Source organism: Perca fluviatilis, chromosome 5, assembly GCF_010015445.1.
Source record: "Perca fluviatilis chromosome 5, GENO_Pfluv_1.0, whole genome shotgun sequence".
Taxonomy (NCBI): Eukaryota; Metazoa; Chordata; class Actinopteri; order Perciformes; family Percidae; genus Perca; species Perca fluviatilis.
In genome coordinates this window covers 35,610,045-35,637,618 of record NC_053116.1, presented here as the reverse complement: position 1 = coordinate 35,637,618, position 27,574 = coordinate 35,610,045, and the positions used below count along the sequence as shown (strand labels likewise).

Below are 27,574 nucleotides of genomic sequence, written 5' to 3'. Positions count from 1 at the left end.
GTACCATGAAATAATTAAATGTATTTAATTATTTATGTATTTATTGCCTCATTTATTTATTTCATGATGTATTTCAAAAGGCATATTTATTTATTGTTCATGTATTTATTAATCTATTTATTCATTTATTTAATTCTGAATAAAACGTCATTCCATATTTAACAACATAAAGCAATGCACATTTTAATGAACATGAACTGTTATAATGCAATTAAATTAAATAATAATAATAAAATAATAATAATAATAATAATATATATGGGTGGTTGCTTTTCCTATGAACTAAACAGTATAACTTATTTTATGACCTGGTCCTCACAAAAGGGTAACGAATGATTAGTTACTGTTTTTCAGAAGGGTAGTTACTGTTTTTTGAAAGAGTAACGTATGATTAGTTACTGTTTTGCCGAAGGGTAATGAATGATTAGTTACTGTTTTTCAGAAGGTTAGTTTTTCAGAAGGGTAGTTACTGTAACTAATCATTCGTTACTCTTTCAAAAAATAGTAACCGCCTGCTCACCTCTTTCCTCCAAAGCACAGTTCCTTGGTCTTACTGACATTCAGATCAAGGTAACTGCTGTCAAACCAAGTCACAAGATGGTTGATGGGGGTAGACTCCACACACAAACACCCTAAACAATACAATGACCTGACAACAGACAAAGAAAACACAGACTAAATCCAAGAGGTAACGAGGAAACAATAGACAGGTGACACAAGGACTCAGGAACAGGTGAAACAAATCAGGGTGGGGCGGGAAAACACAAGACAGGAAGTTAAACAAGACAAGACAAGACAGAAAAACAGACTACAAAATAAAACTGGAAACTGAAACATACACAACCATGACAATACCCTCTAACTGGTTTAGCCTTTTTTAAAAGATACCATCATGATTAAGAGCACATTTCCCATCATCGGCAGCCATTGTTATGCCATTAGTGGCTCTAAGAAGAGCCTTTTCATAGAATGTAGTTTACCAACCAGATAGAAAGTTATACATGTTATATATTTCTAGCAGTTTGGACACAAGAGGTAGCTAAGATATGGGCCTGTAATTCACTGAGGGTGAGGTCTAAATTTGTTTTTGTTTTAGCAAAGGCTGGACTATAGCATGTTTAAAATGACTGGGGACAGAGACAGTTAAAAGGGAGAGATTGATCATGGATATATAGTAGGAGCAATTGAATTAAAAACATTTAAAAGCAACTATGAAGGAAGAATGTCAAAGGATGCAGATGAAGGTTTAAATTTGTGCAACAATTACAAGATGTCCTCTAATGAAAAAAGGAAACCAGGAGTCCAAATTGTGAATTTACTTATTTATCCAAGTTGAAGACTTAACAGAGGACATTAGTCTAGATTGAAACTGAGCCACTGAATCCAAAACTGAGGAACAATGTTGATTCAATAACTGGACCAGGGTCTCCACATCACTACAGTCTGACAACTCAGGGACAAATAAGGCAGTCGAATTTTCAACTGTATTCTGATAAATGATGAGTCTGCAAAAAGATATGTTTATGGGGCATTAGATCTATAAAAAAACAAATTATAAAGAACACACTTATGATCGCTAACAAGAACATCATCTATACAGATATCATCAATAGTTACACAGTGAAAAAAAAATAAGTCCAGAGTCCAGAGTATGTCCCGCAAACTGAAACCACTTGAATATAAAAACCTGTGGCTTGTAGACAGGTATAGGAAAATGTTGGCCATTAAGGAATTCCACACAAGGAGAGCTCACTGTACAAGCAGCAAAATGTCCAGGTGAGAGAGATGGAGCAGAAGTTCTGAGTGAAGAGCCTGGAGCCGTTACATACTTAGTCCGGGACTTGCTCCAAGCTGTTATTCCAGACTGACTAGTCTCTGTCCAGTAACATCTCTGGAAGATAGTGATGCAGGCTGCAGACCAGCAGCTGTTCACTTTGGAGTACAGTGTCCAAAATTCACCTTGGACTGATTCATTTCTGTACAACTTACAATGTGTCAGCATATAACTGGTTTTCATTTAACCTGGAACTTTCCTCTGCAGTGTCCGATAAACGGTCTCTGTGTTTATTTTTCAAATCCATATCCTGAGAAGAAAAATAAATTGAATTTCAACAGAAACATATTATACATTTGTAAAGACATGAACATTTAAATGAAGAAATCACTACTGTCTTACCTGCAGCTGTTCTTCTCCATTCAGATTTCCATTCTTTGTGAAGTAATGATAAACCAGAGACATCATTTAATGACTACTACTAAAATCATTCCTATTTTCTACTGTACATACAGTAACATGTGATGAGTAATAACAATAAAGAATACTTACCGGTTGGGGATTTTCTGCATATCCTCTTTCTCCTGTAATAAAACATTACCATTGAAAAACACCTTAATCAGCAACTTAATGATTTGACAGACATAATCGTGTTAAAAACAAATGTTTTTATTGTCTAAATGCAAATCATACCTGTGTTTTTACATCGTCCCTTCTTTCTGAGAATTAACACGACAAGCAGAAATATTCCGGCCACCACTAAAAGTATCACAGGCACCACGATGCCAATCACAGCTCCTGAACTTTGTTCTCCACATTCAGCATCCGTTGAAGCAGTTCCTGGTTTTATCAGATGAAGATCCAATGATTGACATCTGGAATGATAGAGGGACATTTTGACAGGACCATGTGTAGGGAACCATGCTGCTGTTGGAAGAGTTCAGGTGTGTCCATGTCTGATCTGAAGCTTCACTTACTGTGTGTGTGGCTGACACGATGTCAATAATGTCCCATCAGAAAATGTTCCATCTCTGCAGTCAGAGCACTCAGTGTCCCTTAATGCTGTTCCTGTACAAATGATCCAGTTCAGTTTACATATTGTGAAGAGAACAACGTGTTCTATGACATCTTTACATTTCATCAGATCTGTCTGATCTCCTTTCAGTGGATTTAAAAAAATATTTGATTGTTGACATTTTTGAAGCAGATAGTTAAAAATACATAATTATTATTATATACAATACAACATTTCTTTGTTTCAAGTCCCAAAATATAATCTTTTACAAGCTTTTCATATTTCAGGAAAAATGACTCATTCCAGTCTCTTCTCTTCTCAGACTCTTCTTAAGTTCATTAAGGTTATTTCCCCTGAACTTTGGTGTTCTCATTTAAAATTAAAGCTATACCTATAATCTATATATCAATATAAAGTCAACACAATAAACTAACCTTTTTGGCTGATATATTGTCCTGGTTGACAGCTGCTGTGTTTCTGTGCTTCCACACAGCTGTTTCCTGAAGAGTCCGTACAGTAGAATCCCTCCAGTGGTTCACAAACTGTATCTGAGGTAGTCGTACATGACGTCGTTATCTTTAAACCAGAACCTGTCAACACATAAAGATGTTACATATATGTATTTTGTCTCTTCTACTACAGAGCTACATCCTAAAATATTCCCATTTATAAAAACAGAGAATAAAAGTCTAAGCTGATACCAACAGCTAATATCTTAACTGCAAAAAGACTTTTGATCATGTCGACTGCTATTTACTTATGTGAAAAGAGGATTTTATGACACAAAATAGTCTTCACTGGTCTCACAGTATTTCATAACCAGTGTTGGGGAAGTTACTTTTAAAAAGTAGTGTTTGCTCGTTGTTACTCCTTAAAAAAGTAATCCATTACTTTACTTAGTTACCACCTATGAAAATTAACTTTTTACTTTACTTGTTACTTTTACGTTACTTTTAAAAGCAGGCGCTCTGGCAGAGACTTAAGTTAATTATACAAAAACTATCTTTGACCATAAAGCCAATCTATGGTTTATCAGTGAAGTGTCTGAACTACACTGCAGATTCTCTACTCACAGAGTGACGGCTGATTCATTATGAACGAGTCCAAGCTTCTCGCTTGCCATGATTGCTCTGCTACCATCCTCTGTCACGTACCGCGAGGAGCTTATGAGCGCGCAGCTCAGAAGGCAGTGTCGCTGTCAAATCTGTCCCTGGGAAAAGTAACGTTGCGCCGAATTAAAAAAAGAACTACATTTCGTTAACAAATTTTCAGTAGTAGCGCGTAACATGACTTTTTACCCGAAAAAAGTAGTTACATTACTGTAACGCGTTACATCCAACACTGTTCATAACACATGAGGTCTTTGTTTCTGGGTGCAGTCTGTAATTCTGCAGTCCAGTAAACTCTTCTAAATGACTTTCTGCATCTTCACAATGACACTGTTAAACCAGTCTTTAGTTTTCTCAGTTCTTACACAGCATTAACAGTGGGACCAGCAGTGATAAGCCTACTAAATCTAGGCTTAGTCATACATTTTAACTAATAATTAGAAAGTATTAACAGAAGTCTACCTGAATCACAGCGGTAACAGCGAAAACATTCTGTAAGCCCTGTAGGACGATCCATAAATGTTGCCTCATCGCAATCCAGACAGGAAGTACTTCTGAACTCTGTGCAATGTTTTCTAACTCGACTTCCTGTTGAAAAGAAAAGCAATTTAATGTCATGCAATGTTTCTATTAAATAAAAATGTATTATCTTGGGGTTAATGTAGCTAGGCAAAGTGACATCCACAATGTCTACTAGTGTCATTCTTATTACTTAGTATTTTTGAAGAAATTATTAAAAAATATCTATAAATTCCTGCTTGTTCTTTTACTGTCACGATACATTTCACTTGTGACCATGGGAGTAAGACTGACTCCACTGGTCTGCACCTAGTGGATAATTCTGCTAAATATAGGCAGAAATAGTCCTTTAACATTCAATCAGATCTTACCAGCAGGACACGTAGGGCAGCATAGATCCCCGATCTGATACTCTGTTTGATGACATTTGAGGGTATGTCCTCTAAAGACACTCAGCACAAGTATCTGTGGAGAGAAATAAGTTTGAAGCCTGGTTGAAATTCAAACCTACTGCAAATCAAATGCATGGAACAAAGCTGTTGAAATGAAATGGTCAGATGAAGAAGAAAAAAATAGAAATGGAAAGGAACTTTGCCTCTATTTTTCACTTCTCTTAATATTGAATACAGCTCCATCTTTTCTTTACCCCATACATTGATGAAGATCCAATTAATGTAAAAACAATTACAGAAAGAAATGTTGGAGAGGAGCAATATGATGTATGAATTATAATAAAAGCTTGCTGTGATAACATTATTTTACCAGCAATGGTGTTACTGTAAAATGTTTTCTTAACATCATTGTATACAGCAGGATCACAGTTTCTATGGGCTGAAGACATCTCTCTCAGATTTGGGAGGAAGTGAGATGTAAAATCCAAAACAGGAACACCATCTGGAAACAAAAAGAAGACAACCATGTAGAGATTACACTACACACGGCAGAGACCTGCTCTAATGCAGCTGGAGATGTTGGTGGACTTTCCTGCATACCTCAAGCGTTTATCGGATTTTACAACCTCACTGCTGTGCAAAGTTCAAACAAAGGGAAGATAAACTGAATCACGCCCATTAGCCATAAAAGCTTGAAATGAATAACCACACTTGTATTCTCTACGTCTTTTACACTTCACTGGGGATCTGTCTACAATGCAAATGAAACCAGGGGTTTAAACTGTTTGGTTTGTGACCTGTGTGAGTCAGCTTGTAGTGTCTTTGCCTCAAGCCCCCAGGAAGTCGACAGGAATTGCAACTACCCAATCCATACATGATTTTGAGTGTCACAACCCCCCACGCAATGACTCGTCTCACAATCAGAATTTGATCCATTTGATCCGATAACATTTGGAAAGTCTGAAAGAGCTGCACGATTAAAGTTAGCGGAGCGTTAAACTGTAAGTAGACAGCTCAGACGGTGAAGTCTCCAGTGTGGCTGCTCTGTGGGCCGTAGAGTTCTGAAGCTGGGCTGATCGTCCCTTCAATGATATGTAGGCATACTGGTACTTTATAGGAGTATTTCTATTTCTTGCTACTTTATACTTGTACTCCACTACATCTCAGAGGGAAATATTGTATTTTTACTGCACTACATTCATCTGACTGTTTTAGTTAGTTTACAGATTCAGATCAATACACAATACAATAAATTAATAAGTTATGATATTATTATATGAATAAGTCTTTATTGATCCCCAAGGGGAAATTCACAAGCTAACAAGCAGTAGGCCTATGGCTATATAAAGTTATACAACACATCTAAAAGAATATGTTTTAATTTTTTTGTTTTTAAATAGGCTATATAAGAGAACCTGTGGGCTACAGCACTGCTAAAATGTTTATCAAAACAAAATGTAGGACTTATACTACGAGAGAGCCACCCGCATCTGAGAATAAGACAGATAAAATATTCCCACAACAGTAGCCTGGCTGATAATCCAGAACATATCTAGCAGTAACTAGTTTAACAACAACTGGTATCAGAAGTGATGTAGCACGTTACCATCTTTTAAGAAAATATCGTGACTCACCTGTGTTTCATTAGTGGTTCATATGTCCTCATTTATTGTTTTTTCATTGTTGTCTTAAGTCCTCTTCGTTCCATAGACAGTTAAAGAAGGCTTCGTTCTCTTCCCTCAGCCTTTGACAAGTTGCCAAAAACCCTTTCCAACCAATCAGCAGTGTGTCAAAGTCCAGGTCAGGTATTTACACATACAGTACAGGCCAAAAGTTTGGACACACCTTCTCATTCAATGCGTTTCCTTTATTTTCATTAATATTTACATTGTAGATTCTCACTGAAGGCATCAAAACTATGAATGAACACGTGGAATTATGTACTTAACAAAAAAGTGGGAAATAACTGAAAACATGTCTTATATTAGTTTCTTCAAAGTAGCCACCCTTTGCTATGATTACTGCTTTGCACACTCTTGGCATTCTCTTGATGAGCTTCAATAGGTAGTCACCTGAAATGGTTTTCCAACAGTCTTGTAGGAGTTCCCAGAGATGCTTAGCACTTGTTGGCCCTTTTGCCTTCACTCTGCGGTCCAGCTCACCCCAAACCATCTCGATTGGGTTCAGGTCCGGTGACTGTGGAGGCCAGGTCATCTGGCGCAGCACTCCATCACTCTCCTTCTTGGTCAAATAGCCCTTACACAGCCTGGAGGTGTGTTTGGGGTCATTGTCCTGTTGAAAAATAAATGATGGTCCAACTAAACGCAAACCTGATGGGATGGCATGTCGCTGCAGGATGCTGTGGTAGCCATGCTGGTTCAGTATGCCTTCAATTTTGAATAAATCCCCAACAGTGTCACCAGCAAAGCACCCGCACACCATCACACCTCCTCCACGCTTCACGGTGGGAACCAGGCATGTAGAATCCATCCGTTCACCTTTTCTGCATCGCACAAAGACACGGCGGTTGGAACCAAAGATCTCAAATTTGGACTCATCAGACCAAAGCACAGATTTCCACTGGTCTAATGTCCATTCCTTGTGTTTCTTGGCCCAAACAAATCTCTTCTGCTTGTTGCCTTTCCTTAGCAGTGGTTTCCTAGCAGCTACTTGACCATGAAGGCCTGATTCGCACAATCTCCTCTGTGTCTGCTAGAACTCTGTGTGGCATTCATCTGGTCTCTAATCTGAGCTGCTGTTAACTTGAGATTTCTGAGGCTGGTGACTCGGATTAACTTATCCTCAGCAGCAGAGGTGACTCTTGGTCTTCCTTTCCTGGGGCGGTCCCCATGTGAGCCAGTTTCGTTGTAGCGCTTGATGGTTTTTGCAACTGCACTTGGGGACACATTTAAAGTTTTCGCAATTTTCCGGACTGACTGACCTTCATTTGTTAAAGTAATGATGGCCACTCATTTCTCTTTACTTAGCTGATTGGTTCTTGCCATAATATGAATTCTAACAGTTGTCCAATAGGGCTGTCGGCTGTGTATCAACCTGACTTCTGCACAACACAACTGATGGTCCCAACCCCATTAATAAGGGAAAAAATTCCACTAATTAACCCTGACAAGGCACACCTGTGAAGTGAAAACCATTTCAGGTGACTACCTCATGAAGCTCATTGAGAGAAAACCAAGGGTTTGCAGGGCTATCAAAACAGCAAAGGGTGGCTACTTTGAGGAATCTAAAATATAAGACATGTTTTCAGTTATTTCACACTTTTTTGTTAAGTACATAATTCCATATGTGTTCATTCATAGTTTTGATGCCTTCAGTGAGAATCTACAATGTAAATAGTCATTAAAATAAAGAAAATGCATTGAATGAGAAGGTGTGTCCAAATCTTTACATATCAAACCCTATAACATATACAACATAATGGAAATAGCCATAAACTGTACTGCAATTTATATGGAAGGAGAATATAAACATACCATATGGTCCAGGGGGTAACTGCAGCCTCTTCCTCCCTGTCATCTTCATCTGCCTCCTCCTGATCACTCTCTGCCTCCGTCCCTCTCTCTGAATCTGCAGACTCCTCTTCATCCCTCATAGCCAATCTTTTTCTTCTTCTCTCTCACTTATTTCTGCATCTCCTTCTGTGGTCTTCTCCTGCTCTGACCCATCTGGTCTCTCGAGTTTACTGCCTTCTCCTTCTTCATTTCCCTCATTCTCTTTATCTTGTGCACTACTCTGAATTTTCTTGGCTTGCAATATCTCCACTTTCAGACTCCAGCTAATATCTCCAGCTACTCTGGCATGCAAAAGTCAAGATGTGAAAAGCTCTGGTTATCCTTGTATTACATTACACTGTAGGGCCCTGTAGCTAATAAGTAGCCTAAAGGTCTTTTTACAGTCGCCGCAGCTGACCTGTCGTGCGCCAATGTGACGTCAAAATGACGTAGATCTCGCTGGCGTGCCAGGATTTTAAGTGTAGCGACCAGAGGTCGTGCACCACGCTATTTTATTCAGCGGCGCGCAACAAAGCGGAAACAGGAAATAGCAAAAGTCGGTAGCCTTTCCTCATTAGCGACACCTCTGTTCAGGAGATGACTGCAACTAGTGACCAACACGCGCGAGTATAAATAGTTACAGCGCTCCCATGACGTCACATTTGCGCACAACACAGGTCAGCTGCGGCGAGTATACCAGACGCCTTACAAACATAACATCAGAAGAGATTTATTACATGCATACAACAGTTATGTTTAGACTTCTTAATCCCATTGTATTTGTTGTTTACCCAGTTTGACAGTAAAGGATGTCACCTGGTTTAATTTGTGCAGCCTTGTTGCCGTGATATGTGAGAGGAAGTGAAATTTATAGAAGGCTACTCCTTTAACTACAGTAATCACATGCAAATGATCGGTCTCAGCAAGGACTGTGTAGTGTGTTGTAACATAATGCTACAGAAACGGCGACCCTGTCTAAACGTTACAAATTTAAACATGCCAGTTTGTAATATTTTGTATTATGCTGTTCTTGTCTTTACTAAAATCCAAACTGATCAAAGGCATACATTACATTTATCATAACGTTCGATTCAGGGGACGTAGCTAAGTATTTGAGGGGCAGGGAGCTAAGATTACATCTTACATTTATTATTTATTATTAATTAATATAAATGAATTGTTTGTTTCAATGTTTTAAGAAGCTTGTGGACATAGTGGCAGTTTGTTTTTACAAGTACAGTTTTTTTAACACCAAAGTTAGAGGGGCAGCTGCAGGGGGGGGCAAGGCCCTACAGTGGGGGGTCAGCTGCCCCCCCTTGCCCCCCTGTAGATCCACCTCTGCAAAAAGAGAGTTGTCCCCGTTCATGTTTTAACAGACATACCTGGGGAAAAGTTGGAAACCAGAATCAGCTACAGTGAAGTTTATATACAGTCCTATTGTAGCCCTCACTAACACCTGCTGATCAGCTGAGCTTTAGTGATTGATGGCCTAAACAGAGCACACTCATTAAATACTTGGCATTATCTGTGTGAAACCCCCTCAAAGCTCCGTGTTGATTATTGTTTTCATTTTGATGATGTAACAAAGGTGGTCTTTGATTAAGATGAGGTGGCCCACCACCTCCATAAAACACTGTGGGAAACCCTACAGCTCTTAAATGTCCACCAGCTGGCACTGATTAGTCAGTTAGGTAATTATGGGATATGCTGCGGTGGCTGTTGCTAGGAGAATAATTACAAATAACTGAGACCTGACCTTAGGAATCCCCCATGATGCCGTTTTTTATTTCTTCTATACTCAGTTAACATTAACGTCCCATCCAATTTAATGTGAAACATTAACTGCTGTTTTTTCTTCTTCATTTAAACAGGGTCAAATAATTACAGCACAAGTAATGCAGAGTATTTGTTACTTAACTGTAACTTGCAATTTTTTTCCAGTATATATTATAAAGTAGGGTGAGTAGCAATGATTTACATTTTCAAGGAATACACAAATTAACCCAATCTATAGCTTAAAAGGTAGCCTAATAGTATTCATAAAATAACTACCTGTAAGTATTCATTGAGTAATTATATTAACTATTGTTAATCCTTTTGCAGTTCTTTTTCATAGTAAAGCAGAGCAGCGACCTACCCAGGTCAGCAAGAGAAGCCATTGTGGATGACATCCAAAACTCAATCAGCTACACAGCAGACACAGATGGAACCAGTGATGGCGCAACATCAGTCTGAAAGGACTAGAACTGGACTAGTTGGACCCGTGTAGCTTTCTGTCCATCAGTCCAACTGGAGCCAGTAGCTGTAACAGTGTTAAAACTGTGATATTAAAGTTTTTTTTAATTGTTTCTTTTTCTATGTTCTGTACTTGCAAGATCTATAGAGAGATGTAAATGGTCCTTTCTGTAAAAAAAAATAAAGGTTTAAAAATAATTGTGTCACACCTTTTTCCTTCTTAAAATAAAATAAAAAACAATCCTCTCCTGCGTAAATAACTTTCCTTTTTGTGTGTAGACAAGTTATGTAAGCCTTTCAACTATATTATTTGGTACTTTCACTTTATTTAAAAAAAACCTACATATGTAAGGAGTTTTTTTTAGTAATAGTAATGGAAACACTCACTGCCCAACACTACAATTCAAACTTTTATTTCCTTTTACAGTTTGCTTAAAAAAAGAAGACATAAAAAACAGAAACACAATGATTTTGTCAATATAAAACAAAAACTTTCAATTAATGTAGAATACATACAATACTTACAATATGTATTTTAAGTATTAAAAAAAGGAGAAATTAAGAGCAGTATTGCAGTTTCTCCTGTTTTATTTACATTAATATTTTTTTTTAACTCTTCATTACAGTCGGCATTACCAAAAATGTGTCGGGACAGTCAAGGGCAGTGGTGGCCTAAAGGTTAGAGAAGCGAGCTTGTGACTGGAATGTCGTCGGTTCAATCCCCAGACCGACAGGATAAAATCTGGGTGGGGAAAGTGAAAGAGCAGCTCTTGTCCCGCCCTCATCACCACCACTGAGGGGCCCTTGAGCAAGGCCCTTAACCTCCATCTGCTCCAGTGGAGCTGCTCAGAGGCCAGCAGATCAGACTGTGGTTGTACTGGGCAGCTTCCAGGTATGAATGTGGAACTGTGTGAATGTGATCAGGGCGTTCCTGCAAAAGAGAGGCTGCCTCTCAGTGAACCTTCCCTGAATAAATAAAGGTTAAATTCCAAAACTTCCTCCAAAACACTTCATACATGTCCCAACATAAACTCCATTGACCAAAACAAGTCAGACTCAAACAGAATTCTTTTTCTTTTTGGTTTTCAGCGGTGATCTAGTATTAAAATCTGTCGGTTTAATTTGTAAATTTAATAATTTGTAAATTTACTTTAATTTACTGGCTGCAGCAGTTTATTTACACCAAGCATACTGGTTTTAAATTTTATGGTATTTAACTGTAAATAGTTTCTTACTGTATTATTTGAACTTACAGTAATTTACTGGCGCTGCAGTGTGATTCCCGCCTCTTCCTTTATTTTCCCAAGATGCACTGGTATTAACAGTAAATACCAGTAATCTGTAACATTTGCAGATAGTGCTGTAATATTATTATTTTCTCCCAGAATGCATTGGTATTTACAGTATGATCCTGCATAAATTAAAGATTTTAGCTGTAAATTTACATCAAAGGTTTACAGTGTAAGATTTTCTACATATTTCAATAGGTTTACTGCAGAATGTTCCATCATTCAGTTTTGAATTTGTATTTAACAGTTTTGAAAAACAGTGTGCTGGCATTCGAACAGTGTGCTGCAGATATTGTTTTGTGTAGATTTGGACTTTTATTCCACTTTGTTTAAACGGTGAAGTGGAGAGGCCTCGTTCACCTGTTTGGAGCTGGCTGGTGAACGTGACGTGCGTAGGACTTGCTGGATACACCGTATCATTTACCTTTTTGTGGATCTACTGATCGCTGTGGATTACTTTTTTTTCGTGTCTTAGATAACGGCAAAATAGGGATCTTTTTCTTAACGTTTTATGTGATTGCGCTTCGTTTCTGCGTTTGGAAAGACATCTCAACAGACTGTAGGTCGAACACTGATTGTTCACGGTTACATTTTAGTGGAATTTAAGTATCGGGGTATCCTGCCACCGTCTGTCTATTGCGTTCCAAGACAGCCGTGCCGCGATTAGATTTCATAAGGGCCAATTGTTAAATTGTTGCTATGTAATTTAAAATCTGTGTTTTGGAATATAATGTTCAGCTTCTGCAGCTTTACCTATGTGCTGAAATATCATAGACTGTTACAGTCTATGTAAAATATACAATTCTCCCCCCCCTCCACGGGTTTCTGACCTCACCAGGTCATTATAACAACATATAATAATAATTTCCAGGTATGAATGTGGAACTGTGTCAATGTGGGACGACCGAGAGTCTCTCTCTGCACTGCTCCTAAACCAAGAATTATGGATTTGATCAACTGGTCTCTCGGCGCAATTGACACAATCTGATCGATACGGAGACCAGAGGGGACATTTCAGAGAAGTCGAGTTGACTAACTTCGGCTCCTGGCCCTAAGACAAAACAAGGACCGGATGGCTGCTTGCCTGTGCTGGTTTCCCCCTCCCCATTTGCGAGTCTCGGTGCATGTGCTTATGTTACTGAGGTGTTTTTTTCCTGTTCCCACACTGTACTCCTATAGGGGCACAGTCTGGGAGTTGCCTTTTTTTCTCCTCACCTCTCCTCATGTCATGCTGTATTCTTTTCCTTAATACCCTGTCTTCCTGTCCTGTCTACCCCATTGGATATTGTATGTTTGTATATGTACGGTCAGGTTGATTGATAATTTCGCTGGTACTTGTGACTATGTGACAACAATAAAGGGACGACTACTATGTCATCACCACCACTGAGGGGCCCTTGAGCAAGGCCCTTAACCTCCATCTGCTCCAGTGGAGCTGCTCAGAGGCCAGCAGATCAGACTGTGGTTGTACTGGACAGCTTCCATGTATGAATGTGGAACTGTGTGAATGTGATCAGGGCGTTCCTGCAAAAGAGAGGCTGCCTCTCAGTGAACCTTCCCTGAATAAATAAAGGTTAAATTCCAAAACTTCCTCCAAAACACTTCATACATGTCCCAACATAAACTCCATTGACCAAAACAAGTCAGACTCAAACAGAATTCTTTTTCTTTTTGGTTTTCAGCGGTGATCTAGTATTAAAATCTGTCGGTTTAATTTGTTTAAAATCAGTGAAAAATCTGCAGAAAAATCTAATTAATGACTTCATTTTATTGTAAATATTCTACACTGTAAAACTTTTCACTGTAAATTTACTTTAATTTACTGGCTGCAGCAGTTTATTTACACCAAGCATACTGGTTTTAAATTTTATGGTATTTAACTGTAAATAGTTTCTTACTGTATTATTTGAACTTACAGTAATTTACTGGCTGCAGTGTGATTCCCGCCTCTTCCTTTATTTTCCCAAGATGCACTGGTATTAACAGTAAATACCAGTAATCTGTAACATTTGCAGATAGTGCTGTAATATTATTATTTTCTCCCAGAATGCATTGGTATTTACAGTATGATCCTGCATAAATTAAAGATTTTAGCTGTAAATTTACATCAAAGGTTTACAGTGTAAGATTTTCTACATATTTCAATAGGTTTACTGCAGAATGTTCCATCATTCAGTTTTGAATTTGTATTTAACAGTTTTGAAAAACAGTGTGCTGGCATTCGAACAGTGTGCTGCAGATATTGTTTTGTGTAGATTTGGACTTTTATTCCACTTTGTTTAAACGGTGAAGTGGAGAGGCCTCGTTCACCTGTTTGGAGCTGGCTGGTGAACGTGACGTGCGTAGGACTTGCTGGATACACCGTATCATTTACCTTTTTGTGGATCTACTGATCGCTGTGGATTACTTTTTTTTCGTGTCATTAGATAACGGCAAAATAGGGATCTTTTTTCTTAACGTTTTATGTGATTGCGCTTCGTTTCTGCGTTTGGAAAGACATCTCAACAGACTGTAGGTCGAACACTGATTGTTCACGGTTACATTTTAGTGGAATTTAAGTATCGGGGTATCCTGCCACCGTCTGTCTATTGCGTTCCAAGACAGCCGTGCCGCGATTAGATTTCATAAGGGCCAATTGTTAAATTGTTGCTATGTAATTTAAAATCTGTGTTTTGGAATATAATGTTCAGCTTCTGCAGCTTTACCTATGTGCTGAAATATCATAGACTGTTACAGTCTATGTAAAATATACAATTCTCCCCCCCCTCCACGGGTTTCTGACCTCACCAGGTCATTATAACAACATATAATAATAATTTCCAGGTATGAATGTGGAACTGTGTCAATGTGGGACGACCGAGAGTCTCTCTCTGCACTGCTCCTAAACCAAGAATTATGGATTTGATCAACTGGTCTCTCGGCGCAATTGACACAATCTGATCGATACGGAGACCAGAGGGGACATTTCAGAGAAGTCGAGAGTGACTAACTGCGGCTCCTGGCCCTAAGACAAAACAAGGACCGGATGGCTGCTTGCCTGTGCTGGTTTCCCCTCCCCCATTGCGAGTCTCGTGTGCATGTGCTTATGTTACTGAGGTGTTTTTTTCCTGTTCCCACACTGTACTCCTATAGGGGCACAGTCTGGGAGTTGCCTTTTTTTCTCCTCACCTCTCCTCATGTCATGCTGTATTCTTTTCCTTAATACCCTGTCTTCCTGTCCTGTCTACCCCATTGGATATTGTATGTTTGTATATGTACGGTCAGGTTGATTGATAATTTCGCTGGTACTTGTGACTATGTGACAACAATAAAGGGACGACTACTATGTGATCAGGGCGTTCCTGCTCTCAGTGAACCTTCCCTGAATAAAAAAAATAAAAAAGTACATTAAATTAACTCAATATGGCAAAAGTAGAATAACAAACATAATTAGAGAGAGTAACAGGTTTAAACTCAATTTGGTAAATAGCAGGATTTATGATTACAGTCAAAGCAGGAGATTAAGATAATAAAAGCAGAAGAAGAGTTCATAAAGCTGGTATCATTTCAATAGCTGCCAGTCAGGACGCTAGATATCCACTGAGCACAATTTTTCTTTTAGTTTTCTTTTATATACAGGTAGGGAGGAGGAGTTGCATGTCCGGTGTAGATATTAAACTCCTCTGTATTTTATAAAGTGGTCTGCTGGTGGTACGAGGAGGAGGAAGGTACAGCAGGCTGGTTTGTCTAGTTGACATAGAATGAATATTTGTGCTATTATGGAAACATTGTTGGAAATGGTCTGGTATAGTGTGGCCTTGGTATTTGACCTTTTAGATAAAGATACATGTTTGCAGAATGTTTATGTTATTAATAAGTAGTATTTTAAGCTTAAAGAATAAGAGAAAGGATGGATCCCTGGGCTTTGAATTTATAGCAATCTTAACAAATCGTTCCTGGATTAAATGAAGTTTGTGTAAGTATGTGGAATATGTACTGGCCCATACAACATTACAATACGGAAGATATGGATACATTAAACTATAATATCATGTGAATAAACAAAATCTATTAAGAAGTGGACTAATTTTCCAAATGATTCCTACAAAATTTGAGATTATTCTTTTTTTTACACATAATCTATTTGTTCACTCCAACTGCATTTTTCATTAAGAATTACATTTGGAGATGTCCTCTAATCAAACAGGAGAAAGGGAGTCCAAATTGTGAATTGAATCATTTATCTAAGGTGAAGACTTAACAGAAGATATTAGTCTAGATTGAAACAAGAGATACTGAATCCAAAACTGAGGAACAATGTTGATTAAATATTTGGACCAGGGTCTCCACATCACTACAGTCTGACAACTCAGGGACAAATAAGGCAGTGGAATTTTCAACTGTACTCTGATTAATGATGCGCCTGAAAAAAAATATGTTTATGGGGCATTAGATCTTTAAAACAAGACAAATTATAAAGAACACACTTATGATCAGACATAATGAATAGTAAGACAGTGTGAAAAAACTAAGTCCAGACCTAATGAAATATGTAAATGTGTGCGTGGTATATAAAGTCACTTACAACCTAGCTCCATCACCACTTGTTGCCGACGTAAACAGAAGAAAAGATACTGATCATGTCACAAGGGCAGAGAGAGGGAAGGTTGTGTTATTTTGTTGCAGAAAAGTTCTTTCAGTCAGTCAGCTTGGTCCATCAGAGGGTCAAGAGAGTGGAACTCAATCACACACCATAAAGCTCAGTAATATCAAGAAATTCCTCCCTCTGTATGTGGGGCAGTATCCTGGTCGTGTCCCGCCTATATTATTGTTCCTCCACTAGAAAGGTGAGTATTTTCTGATTGAGTCCACCTAGTTTCACTGAGTCCTGTTAGGGACAGGTTGGACTGATTCATTCTGCTGCTATCTGAGATGCTTTACCGGCTCGGTACATCGTTCTAACGTTCCATGAGCCTATCTTTGTATTGTTTTTGGTTGTAAGAAGGGGGGGGTCAGCTGAACAACGTGCTTCCGGCTTGAGTTTTCCAGCGTCATATTTGTCTGGGGGGAGACACCTTCTACTTCCAAACCTTGCTGAATGTTATCCATGAATGTTTCTGTAATCATGTTTATCCACTAGACGGGTGATTGGCCCACCTAGCTTCACCGGAGCCCCGTTTGGCAGCGTGTTTCCGGGTGGGTCCAGGCAGGCCTTCATGGCTACTGTAACGGCCCGGGTGGCCTCAATGGCCTCCCTCCATACCTCACCCGTACCCGCAATTCTGTACTTACAGCTGTTACCGCCTCTCACGACGTGGACGTGGGGTTGGACTTTGAGAGGCAATCCGATGTCTACGCTATTTCTAAAAATCACTGCCAGACCACCATCACGGCCTGACAGCCTCGGTGTACTGATGAAGTTAAAGTCTGCAGGACAAAGTTCAATGATGGACCAATAATCCAAATTTTCCCTACAAATCTTTGAGAAGAAAAGTCTTGTTGGTAAGGGAGCGAGCGTTGAGCAGAGCCGTCCTGACAGAAGTTTGGTCAGGAGGGGCTTCAGTAGAGGCAAGAGGCCGCGGGGGCAGGGGGGCCAGGTGTTAGCTCTCTGATGATACCTGCCTTCAGACACATGATGTCTGGGTGATCTGTGGCTTGGAATGACAGGGATGGGAACATGTTGGCCTTTAAGGTGTTCCACACAAGGAGAGCTCACTGTACAAGCAGCAAAATGTCCAGGTGAGAGAGATGGAGCAGAAGTTCTGAGTGAAGAGCCTGGAGCCGTTACATACTTAGTCCGGGACTTGCTCCAAGCTGTTATTCCAGACTGACTAGTCTCTGTCCAGTAACATCTCTGGAAGATAGGGATGCAGGCTGCAGACCAGCAGGTGTTCACTTTGGAGCACAGTGTCCAAAATTCACCTTGGACTGATTCGACCAGAATCGGACTGGATTTTATTGAACCTGGAACTTTCCTCTGATGTGTCCTATGAACTGTCTCTGTGTTCATTTATCACAGCCACTTCCTGAGGAGAGAAATCAATTGAGTTTAAAGAGAAACATATTATACATTTGTAAAGACATAAAACAATTAAATGAAGAATTCACTACTGTCTTACCTATAGCTGTTCTTCTCCATTCAGCTTTCCATTCTTTGTGAAGTAATGATAAACCAGAGACATCATTTAATGACTACTACTAAAATTATTCCTACTGTACATACAGTAACATGGACAGAGTAATAACAGTAAAGAATACTTACCGGTTGGGGAGTTTCTGTATATCCTCTTCCTCCTGTAATAAAACATTACCAGTGAAAAACACCTTAATCAGCAACTTAATGATTTGACAGACATTATCATGTGTTAAAAACAAATGTTTTGATTGTCTAAATACCAATCATACCTGTGTTTTTACATCGTCCCTTCTTTCTGAGAATCCACATGACAGGCAAAGATATTCCGGCCACCACTAAAAGTATCACAAGCACCACAACGACACCGATCCCAGCTCCTGAACTTTGTTCTCCACATTCAGCATCTGTTGAAGCAGTTCCTGGTTTTATCAGCTGAAGATCCAATGATTGACATCTGGAATGATAGAGGGACATTTTGACAGGACCATGTGTAGGGAACCATGCTGCTGTTGGAAGAGTTCAGGTGAGTCCATGTCTGATCTGAAGCTTCACTTACTGTGTGTGTGGCTGACACGATGTCAATAATGTCCCATTGGAAAATGTTCCATCGCTGCAGTCAGAGCACTCAGTGTCGCTTAATGCTGTTCCTACCAATACAAATAATATTTATAGTTCAATATACATATTATGAAGGAATCAAAGTGTTATATGATATATTATATATATATCTAATTTAATAATTTGCAAAAGGACAGAGGAACATACATTTTGCTCATGGCGACACAAAGTAGTTTAAGTTTGAGAGTCGCTGTTAGGAGCAGTTTCTCCTCAACCCGTGCCTAGTGTTAACGACTATAGACTGTATATAAAGACAAAGACTATAAAGAAAATGTAACGTTATGTGGCTGTTACTTCAGCTGTTTCCCCGTCAGCAATTGGTTCTCCAACGAAGACATCCCTCTATGCCAAAGCACAGTCACCTGCAGCCATGCGTTCAGAAAAGCAATTTTAAATATTTTAAGTAACCAAAAGTTAATATGAAACATAGCCTATTTTAGGAGGCCACAAGGTTCCTGTTGGTGCGCGGTTCAAGTGTCATTTTTAACGTTGCTGAGCATGTTGCCCGGTGTGACTCTATCTAAAGCTTTAATAATGATGCCATTGCGTCTGGCAGCTGTGCGTGGCTCCATATGGGAGAAAGAGAAATAGACATCTGTAACAGGCCTATATTTGTATGTTGCTTTGGCCCATGGATGCTTTACCTTTAGCTATGTTAATGTCTGTTTATGTTTACCTGGCATTTCACAGACTTGTCCCTGCTTTTTTAGCTTTGAGTAGAACACATTATATATTTATATTTAATCTCGCAGCGCTCCCCTGTTGGTGAACTACTGATGTAGCCTATAATGCTTTTTATTTTAAACTGTGGTGCATTCATGCAAGTATAGTTGCAATTACCTATTCAGGTTAACAAATGTGTATCAGAATCTATTATTGGTCTTGGACGGGCTAGGCCCACCTAATTTTCTCGGGGCCCACCCACACTGGGATTTCTGCCTACGCTACTGGTACAGAGTGTCAGTCATGTGATAGGTGATCAGCAAAACGACTGGAGGAAGCTCAATATCATACTGTCTGTCTGAATATACATGCATTTATTGCAGCCGGGGAATGACTGTAACAGCACTGTAGCAGCACTTTCTTCCGATAGAGAGGCAAAGTCCCTCCCGTTCTGGTGGAAAGCAAAATAGTTTTTTTAAATTGACAAACCGGAAAGGTTTGTCAATTTAGTAATAGTTGTGACAGTGATAGTTGTGACAGTAATAGTTGTGACATCACAATCATACGGAAGTCCTGATGGCTCGTTTAAAAGCACAGTTTCTGAATACGGGCTTTGTGCTGTTCTCTGTGGATTGGACAATTTAATACTTTCACAGTATTTATATAGGACCTTAAACTTATTTAAAAAGGGACAACCCACATTAATCACCATGAGCACAGAATCCAAAATGCAATACAGCAATTTTCATTTGCAGCCCCTCGCAGGTTCAAGTTCATTTTCACTGAACTTTGTTGTTCTCATATAAAACTTAAACTATGGTCTATACTTCTAAATTCAGCATGATGAACTAACCATTTTGGCTGATATATTGTCCTGGTTGACAGCTTCTGTGTTTCTGTGCTTCCACACAGCTGTTTCCTGGAGAGAACAGACAGTAGAATCCCTTCAGTGGTTCACAAACTGTATTTGATGTAGTCGTACATGCTGTCTTTATCTTTACACCAGAACCTGTCAACACATAAAGATGTTAAATATGAAGATACTTAACTTTTATATGAAGATAAACTTTATTTTGTCTAATCAACTAGAGAGCTACATGCTCAAAAATCAATCTTTAGTGTTATGTTTCTACTAGTAATTAAAAGGAAACATAAACAGAAGTCTACCTGAATCACAGCGTGCACAGGGAAAACATTCTGTAAGCCCTGTAGGAAGATTCATATATGTTCCCTTGTCGCAATCTAGACAGGAAGTACTTCTGAACTCTGTGCAATGTTTTTTAACTCGACTTCCTGTTGAAAAGAAAACCAACAATTTAATTGAATGCAATATAATGTTTATAATAAAAGAGATACTTTGCGAATTTAAATGCAGCTCTGTGTCAGTATGGGGCCAGGTGTTTGGCTTCCCTTCGTGGCGCTAGTGAACTTTCAATCAGATCTTACCAACAGAACACGTAGGACAGCACTGATCCCCATTCAGATACTCTGTTGGATGACATGTGAGGGTATGTCCTCTGAAGACACTCAGCACAAGAATCTGTGAGGTAAGAAAGTTTGTCTCAGTGAAGCCTGGTTAAAACATACAGAACATTCTGCAAATCAAATACATGGAGAGAAGCTGTTGAAATGAACTCTGACGGAAACCTGACTGCATTTTGTGAAGTTAAATGTACAAAAACATAAAAAATAAATAAAACTGCATCTACTACAGCTGGAATTTAGGGGTGAGACGTGTTTTAACATTCAATTCCACTATAATAAGTTTCCATTATTTAACTTTTGACAGTGAGTTATAGCATGAAGTCACACAAGAGGTAATAAGGTCACATTTGTGTCATCTGACAGTCATTGGAGAAATAGTCTCGCTTTGCCAGACCCTCCTCCAAAGCGCGCTGAAAGAAGGTCTGGCTACTCCACACGGCTTTCGGGGATGGGAGCAAAACGTGCTCTGGTTAAATGCCATTTCTTTAAACCAATCAGAATCGTCATGGGCGGCGCTAAGCTCCGCACAGACCCACTGCAAAATAGTTGTGCGAGAGAAAACTCGGATTGGACAGATAGTCTAGCTAGCTGTCTGGATTTACCCTGCAGAGATCTGAGGAGCAGTTAACCATAGTCCTCACAAATCCACCGAATTTAAAATTCCAACACAAAGAAAGAGGAAGTAAACAGGAAAAATGCGTATCCGGCAGAATGCAATTTCCTGCAGCAGCGGAGCAATCCCAGAAGTGTAATGCCAAGGATATAGACTATTGGACAAATAACAACAAAGTCAATATATGGACTGGCACATGAAATATAGAGTTGAATTCTCCTATGAAGCCTCATAGGGTTGTTGACACGTTAGTCTGCTAAGGTGGAGGTATACCAGCATTTCCCATATAAAGATGTATTTGATAAAGAAGGAAATGCTGGACAGAAGCAATATGATGTACAGTAAGAATTGCTGACAAGCAAATAAAAGCTTGCTTTGATAACACATTATTTTACCAGCAATGGTGCAACTGTCAAATGTTTTCTAAACATCATTGTATACGGCAGGATCACAGTTTCCATGGGCTGGAAACGTCATCTCACTCAGATTTGGGAGGAAGCGAGACGTAAAATCCAAAACAGGAACACCATCTGGGAAAGAAAAACAACATCATCATGTAGAGATTACACTACACACAGCAGAGGTTTGCTTTAAAGGTGCAGTAAGTCATTCTGCACAAAGACTGTTGATATTTGAACTCAACTGCCAAACAAATATAACCCCCGCCCCTTCCGAACCCTATGGAGCTAGATTTGTTTCTTTATTACATGCGAGAAAATAAATGATCTGAGAGGAAAAAAAAAGTTTGAGAGCAAAAGTTATCACACTGATAGCAAAAAAGCATTTTATGAGAGAAAAAAAAAAATATTTGAGAGAAAAAGTTTTCATACCAACAGCAAAAAATAATAATATTTGAGACTAAAAAAAGTTTTGAGAGAAAGTATAGAACATAAAAAAATATAAATTTGAAATTTTTTTAATTATTTCTGAGAAAAGAAAATCTCTCTCAAAATAATTTTTTTAAACTCTCAAATATATATTTTTTGCTATCAGTGTGAAAACAATTTCTCAAAAAAAAAAAGTGTTTCTCTCAAAATGTTTTTCTTCTTGCTCTCAAAACCTAAGTCTTTGCTCTCGATGCAATTTCTTGCTCTCGTGTCAGGATTTTGCTCTCGCTGTGAAAATAATGTCATGGGCGGGGCCACGTTCCTATTGGCCAGTCGGGTGAGCACCGTCTTGTCTTGGGAGTTGAACTGAATCATTACACTGGCTGAGCAAGCTCAGCATCACTGAAGATTAAACATTAAATAGGCTAACCCTAAATGTAAGCTAGTTTGCCATTACTGATGCGTTTGTCAGATTGACATGGACAAAGAATAGCAATCATATTCATGAATGTGTATTATATTATTAGCATGCTAATTGCTAGAAAAGCTAATCACTAATTAGCCATCATGCTAGGTAAACTTGCAAACTCACCTGGTTTCTACCATTTTTAAATCAAATGCCAAATGAATATGTTGATTTAGATAGTTTCACTCCTTATTTAGTGAGCTAGTTTCTACCTTTGCCCTTGCTAGCCTCAAAGCACCTGAAGAGTAACTGCTTGATCATCATATACAACCTCCTGTACAACTTTCAGCTAGTCTGCATGGAAGGTGGCAACCCTATAGCTAGCCAACGTTAGATAGTGATTGATATACCGTTTGAAAGTGTACCACCTAGTTTTGTGTAAAATAGTCTTTGTATGGTTGTTGCACACTATGGTTGTTGAAAACATACCCCTATGAAATGAGACGCCACTTGGGTACATCATCATATATACTTAGGTCTGTTTGCAATCAATATTTCTATACACTGCATGGTGTGTTTATCTGTTTCAGTTATCACTGTTTTGAATGTCATTGATGTTCAGAAACACTTTTTGTTAAAAAAAATGTCTTTATTTCCCAAAAAAATAAACATAACATGCAAAAACATTATAGAAAAATGTAGAGAACCATTATCAACTATTAGAACAATAACTTAGATGTCACACTAAAAAAGGCACTCAAATGTATAAAACTAAAAGACACACAAGACCACAAACAAACAAAACTACAGCTATTCTGAAATTCCAGACCATAGTGTGATGCCTGTTGGCCAGTAACCTTTCCCTCCAACCCCATTTCTTTCATTAGTGTCCTGTATCATAACCAACAACAATTTAATTTTTTTTCCTCTCAGATCATTTATTTTCTCGCATGTAATAAAGAAACAAATCTAGCTCCATAAACCTCCGCCCCCAGATTCTCCATCAGATAACTACTGGTAGGCCGGCACATACACATGCTGCCTCCCCCCTACCATCAACTTTCGCTGCCTGTTGCTGATTGGCTGGAAAAGTGTTTTGTGGTTCTTGCACTCCTTTGTTTGTTTTCCATTCACAATCCGGTGATTGTTTTTCAGCGCACACAGAAAACAGAGAGCTAGGTGACCGTGAGGAGATATTCACTGAATTTGACAAAAAGTGTATTGGATTAACATCACTTACTATACCTGTAATGCAGCATGAGCTGTTGTTGGACTTTGCTACCATAGACTGTAAAGATAAGGGTGCTACCTTGAGTGCATACAACATACAAATTTGACACCTCACTGCTGTGCAAAGTTCAAACCGAATGAAAATAAACCGAATCAGACGCATGAGCAGGAAATCAACTGAGGTCGGCCATAACTGTCACAGAGGAGCCAAGGTGTGAGGTGAGAGGAGGCTTTCAGAGGAGCTCAAAATAAAGAGCCACATGTGTATCCTCTAAGACTTTTACCCTTCACTGAGAATGTGTTTACTGGTCTCTGCAAATTAAACCAGTGGTTTCCAAAAGGTTTGTGACTTCCTGTAAAAAGAAGTGGCTGATTGTTGATGGCTTGTCACGTTTCAGATAAGTTATCAGTTCCACCAAAGAGACATTTCCTCTCTAAACTTCTTACATAGTTTAATTTAAATAAATGTACCACACTAAAAAAGATAAAATGATCCAATATCTCACAAGATAAGAGCAGAGCGGAGAAAGGACCGCAATTTCACTTCATGTCTCGTTAACCTGCAAGCAAACATCTAATATTATCTAAACACACATGACTTCTCCATTCTCAGCCTTGCAGGAACTCTGGCAGCAACAACAACAAGTATGCACATTGGGACATGGAGGCATTTCATTGGTTCTTTTCAAATGGACCGCGAGTCAGTGATTGGTGGGTGTTTTTACAGGATTACAGCAGCTACAGATGACAGATCTTTCTCACTCCTTATTCAGAAACCAAAGGTTATTAATTGCTGTTGGGGTTTAAAGACCATTTCAAACTCTCTCTCTCTCTCTCTCTCTCTCTCTCTCTCTCTCTCTCTCTCTCTCTCTCTCTCTCTCTCTCTCTCTCTCTATATATATATATATATATATATATATATATATATATATATATATATATATATATATATATATATATATATATATGTGTGTATATATAAAAGGTATATTTTAGAAAGTTACCATCCCTGCCTGAGGCTAAAGATGCTTTAAAACACAGTTTCAGAATCATGAAAGCTTTGTCAGTAGGCACAGGACACCGAGAGGTTGAACAGGTAAAATGTAAAAAAAATAGATTATGGCTACAAAGCTATGACTATGAGACATGATCAACAGTGTGGCAAATGACTAGGCTACTGTGCAGGTCTAGAGTATAAACTTTTGGATAATTTGGATTATGAGGATCATGACTGCAGGCAGGTGTGAGGTGACTGAAGGTAGGAACACAATGATGACAAGTGGTGGTCAGGAAGAGAGGAGCAGGGTCTGAAATGATGGCAGATGTTAGTAGACACTAGGGCTGGGCGATCCGGAGAAAATCAAATATGACGATATTTTTGTCCCAATACCTCGATATCGATATTGCGGTGATATTGTAGGATGGCATTTGGTGCATCAATTATGTGTATTTAATAACTAAGAGGCTAAAGACAAATGATAGAACATTCAGGTAAGGACATCACTTTCCTGTAATGCAGCCTTAAAAACAGAAAAAAACACCTTATGCCATATTACCATGTTACGATATCCAAAATCTAAAACGATGTCTAGTCTCCTATCACAATATCGATAGAATATCGATATATTGCCCAGCCTAGTAGACACATAAATAAGATTAATTAGATGATTTTGCAATCAAATCTTGATAACTGTGTTGAAGTATTGACAGGAGACTTTTCATAAAAAATGTCTTCATATATAGATCAAATGAAGAACAAGCGCACTAATGGCTGAATCATGGCCCTTACATAGGCCACAGGGCAGGCTTTGGGCAAAGTGAGGACAATCACTGTGACTTTTTTGAAAGAATAATATGAAGAGTAAATGAACCAATTGGCCAATCTGTGAAGATGTTTGGATTGTTTTTTAATTGGTTAAAAAAATCATGTTTCTGCTTTTCTTTTGAAGAACAAAAGAAGAGCTGAATCTGTAGCACTGCTATTTTCACATCTACAATAAATGCTTCTTATATCTTTAGCCTCTCTGGGATAATTTAGTCCATATTTGACAAGTCTAGGTTTAGTGATATTTGGTTAAATGTGGACTATGTGTGGTAAAAATCCATGATATCTCTCTTCATTTCATTTTTACAGATAGAAATATACTTTCTCAATTCTGAAAATATGTTTTGAAAATCTTTGACCTCTCTGGGATAAATTAGTCCAGATATGATAAGTCCGGTTATAATGGGGTTTGATCTGGAACTGGCCCACGTTCAGCCCTATAGCAACACGTTTTTTTCAACGGGGGTGCGTTGACCCTGTTCTGACCTCTGCCTTTTTTAATACCACGAGTTTACAGACACCTGTCTGCCGATGGGTAACACATGTGACACAACCAATAAATGAGAGACACAACCACCAAACGTTCTCTTAATACATCCATGGTTTCCCACCGATCCTAGGAAACATGTCGTTCAACCAGTTAACCGTAACGAGATTGAGAGTGCCTCTGGCATGTTGTCAACATGTGAAAAAAACAGTCAAATCTCCCTTTATTGCGTTCTCATGAAAGCTTTCACAAATCTAAAAGTCCGTTTCAGACGTTATTAAATACCTTAAAGTTGTGCTTTCACAACAGTAGGCGGTGCATAAAATGGAGAATCATCGCTCAGCAATGTAAATTATATTCCCCAGCCAAAACCGAAAACCTACTTCAGCGTCGTAGGCCTACAACGTAATATTTTTTTTAAATAAAATGTCTGCAGTTGAAGCGGATTCATCCTGCTGTTTTTTTTTTAAGTAAGACTATCCCAGTTTTGATTAACTTTTATCATGTAAATAAGACTCTTAAGAGAAGCTGCTTGAGCTTTGGGAGAGGTAACGTTAATATCCTTTCGCTTTTAACGTCAATGTTAGCTAACGTTGATCCACAACATTTCTGGGCCACTGAAACGTTTCAGCGGTAGGTACAACAACAACAACAACTGGCATCAGAACTGGTATATGTGAAATGCGGTAACATTGCCTCCTTTTAAAGAAAATATCGAATGAAAAATACTGACATAACCTTACCTGGTGTTGCTGTCCCAGTCAAGCTAACGAGAAGTTGCTGCATTCTGTTTCTCTTTCGGTCTTATTTTCAAAATAAAGCGCTAATTCTCTTCTTCTTTTTCTTCATGGTTTATTGCTCCTAATACATACATGGTTTATGGTTTATTGGCGGTTGGCAAACCAACTTAATATTATAGTGATATCTATTGCCTGCTGTTTTCCCCCAATAGCCCTGACAGTGAAAAGGTGTGGTAGTCTACCACACCTTCCGATTCTGTTAAGGGGAAAACTGAAGCCACTTGTGCAAAACTCAAACTCCAGTCTGCACTACCAACAGTCACCTGAGCTAAACAGTTCACATCACCTGTAAAACTCATTCACAGTAACACAACTCTTAACACACGTCTCAAAACAGGCTCAGTGCAGCCAGACACTAGAACAACCTTCACTGAGATAACACACACACACACACACACACACACACACACACACACACACACACACACATACACACACACATACACACACACACACACACACACACACACACACACACACACTGAGACACACACACTGTCACTCAGAACACACAGAGTAAAAACACTAGCATCAAACACCAATACAGAAATTACAAACTTTCTCATCTTTACAGTTTGAACTTGAATTTGAGTGACTTCACACTACTCAATAGTTTCTTTAAAGAAAAGATATAGATTTTACAATATACCAATTTTTATG

At 38.7% G+C, this 27,574-nt stretch overlaps 2 protein-coding genes across 7 annotated transcripts in view; both read right to left on the bottom strand.

Annotated features, from left to right (window-relative positions):
• Positions 1-27,574, bottom strand: part of LOC120559161 (tumor necrosis factor receptor superfamily member 14-like) — a 202,390-nt gene that overhangs the window by 28,949 nt on the left and 145,867 nt on the right. The gene's annotated exons all lie outside the window — the stretch shown is intronic.
• LOC120559157 (tumor necrosis factor receptor superfamily member 14-like) lies at positions 244-27,086 on the bottom strand. Of its 6 annotated transcripts, none has more exons than XM_039800680.1 (10): positions 26,858-27,086; positions 21,735-21,869; positions 20,688-20,781; positions 20,409-20,534; positions 20,095-20,250; positions 2,752-2,842; positions 2,468-2,649; positions 2,327-2,358; positions 2,177-2,209; positions 244-2,084 (listed from the first exon to the last, which is right to left on the bottom strand). In XM_039800680.1, exons 2-10 carry the CDS (start codon positions 21,798-21,800, stop codon positions 1,986-1,988), a joined length of 879 nt encoding a protein of 292 aa, XP_039656614.1. In that variant the 5' UTR covers positions 21,801-21,869; positions 26,858-27,086; the 3' UTR covers positions 244-1,985. The 6 variants fall into 6 exon arrangements, with proteins under 6 accessions (XP_039656614.1, XP_039656615.1, XP_039656616.1 ...); XM_039800682.1 differs by lacking the exons at positions 2,468-2,649; positions 2,752-2,842 and adding exons at positions 18,230-18,414; positions 18,517-18,607 and having other exon boundaries at positions 247-2,084; positions 20,095-20,160; positions 26,858-27,073; XM_039800679.1 differs by lacking the exons at positions 2,468-2,649; positions 2,752-2,842 and adding exons at positions 18,230-18,414; positions 18,517-18,607 and having other exon boundaries at positions 248-2,084; positions 26,858-27,072.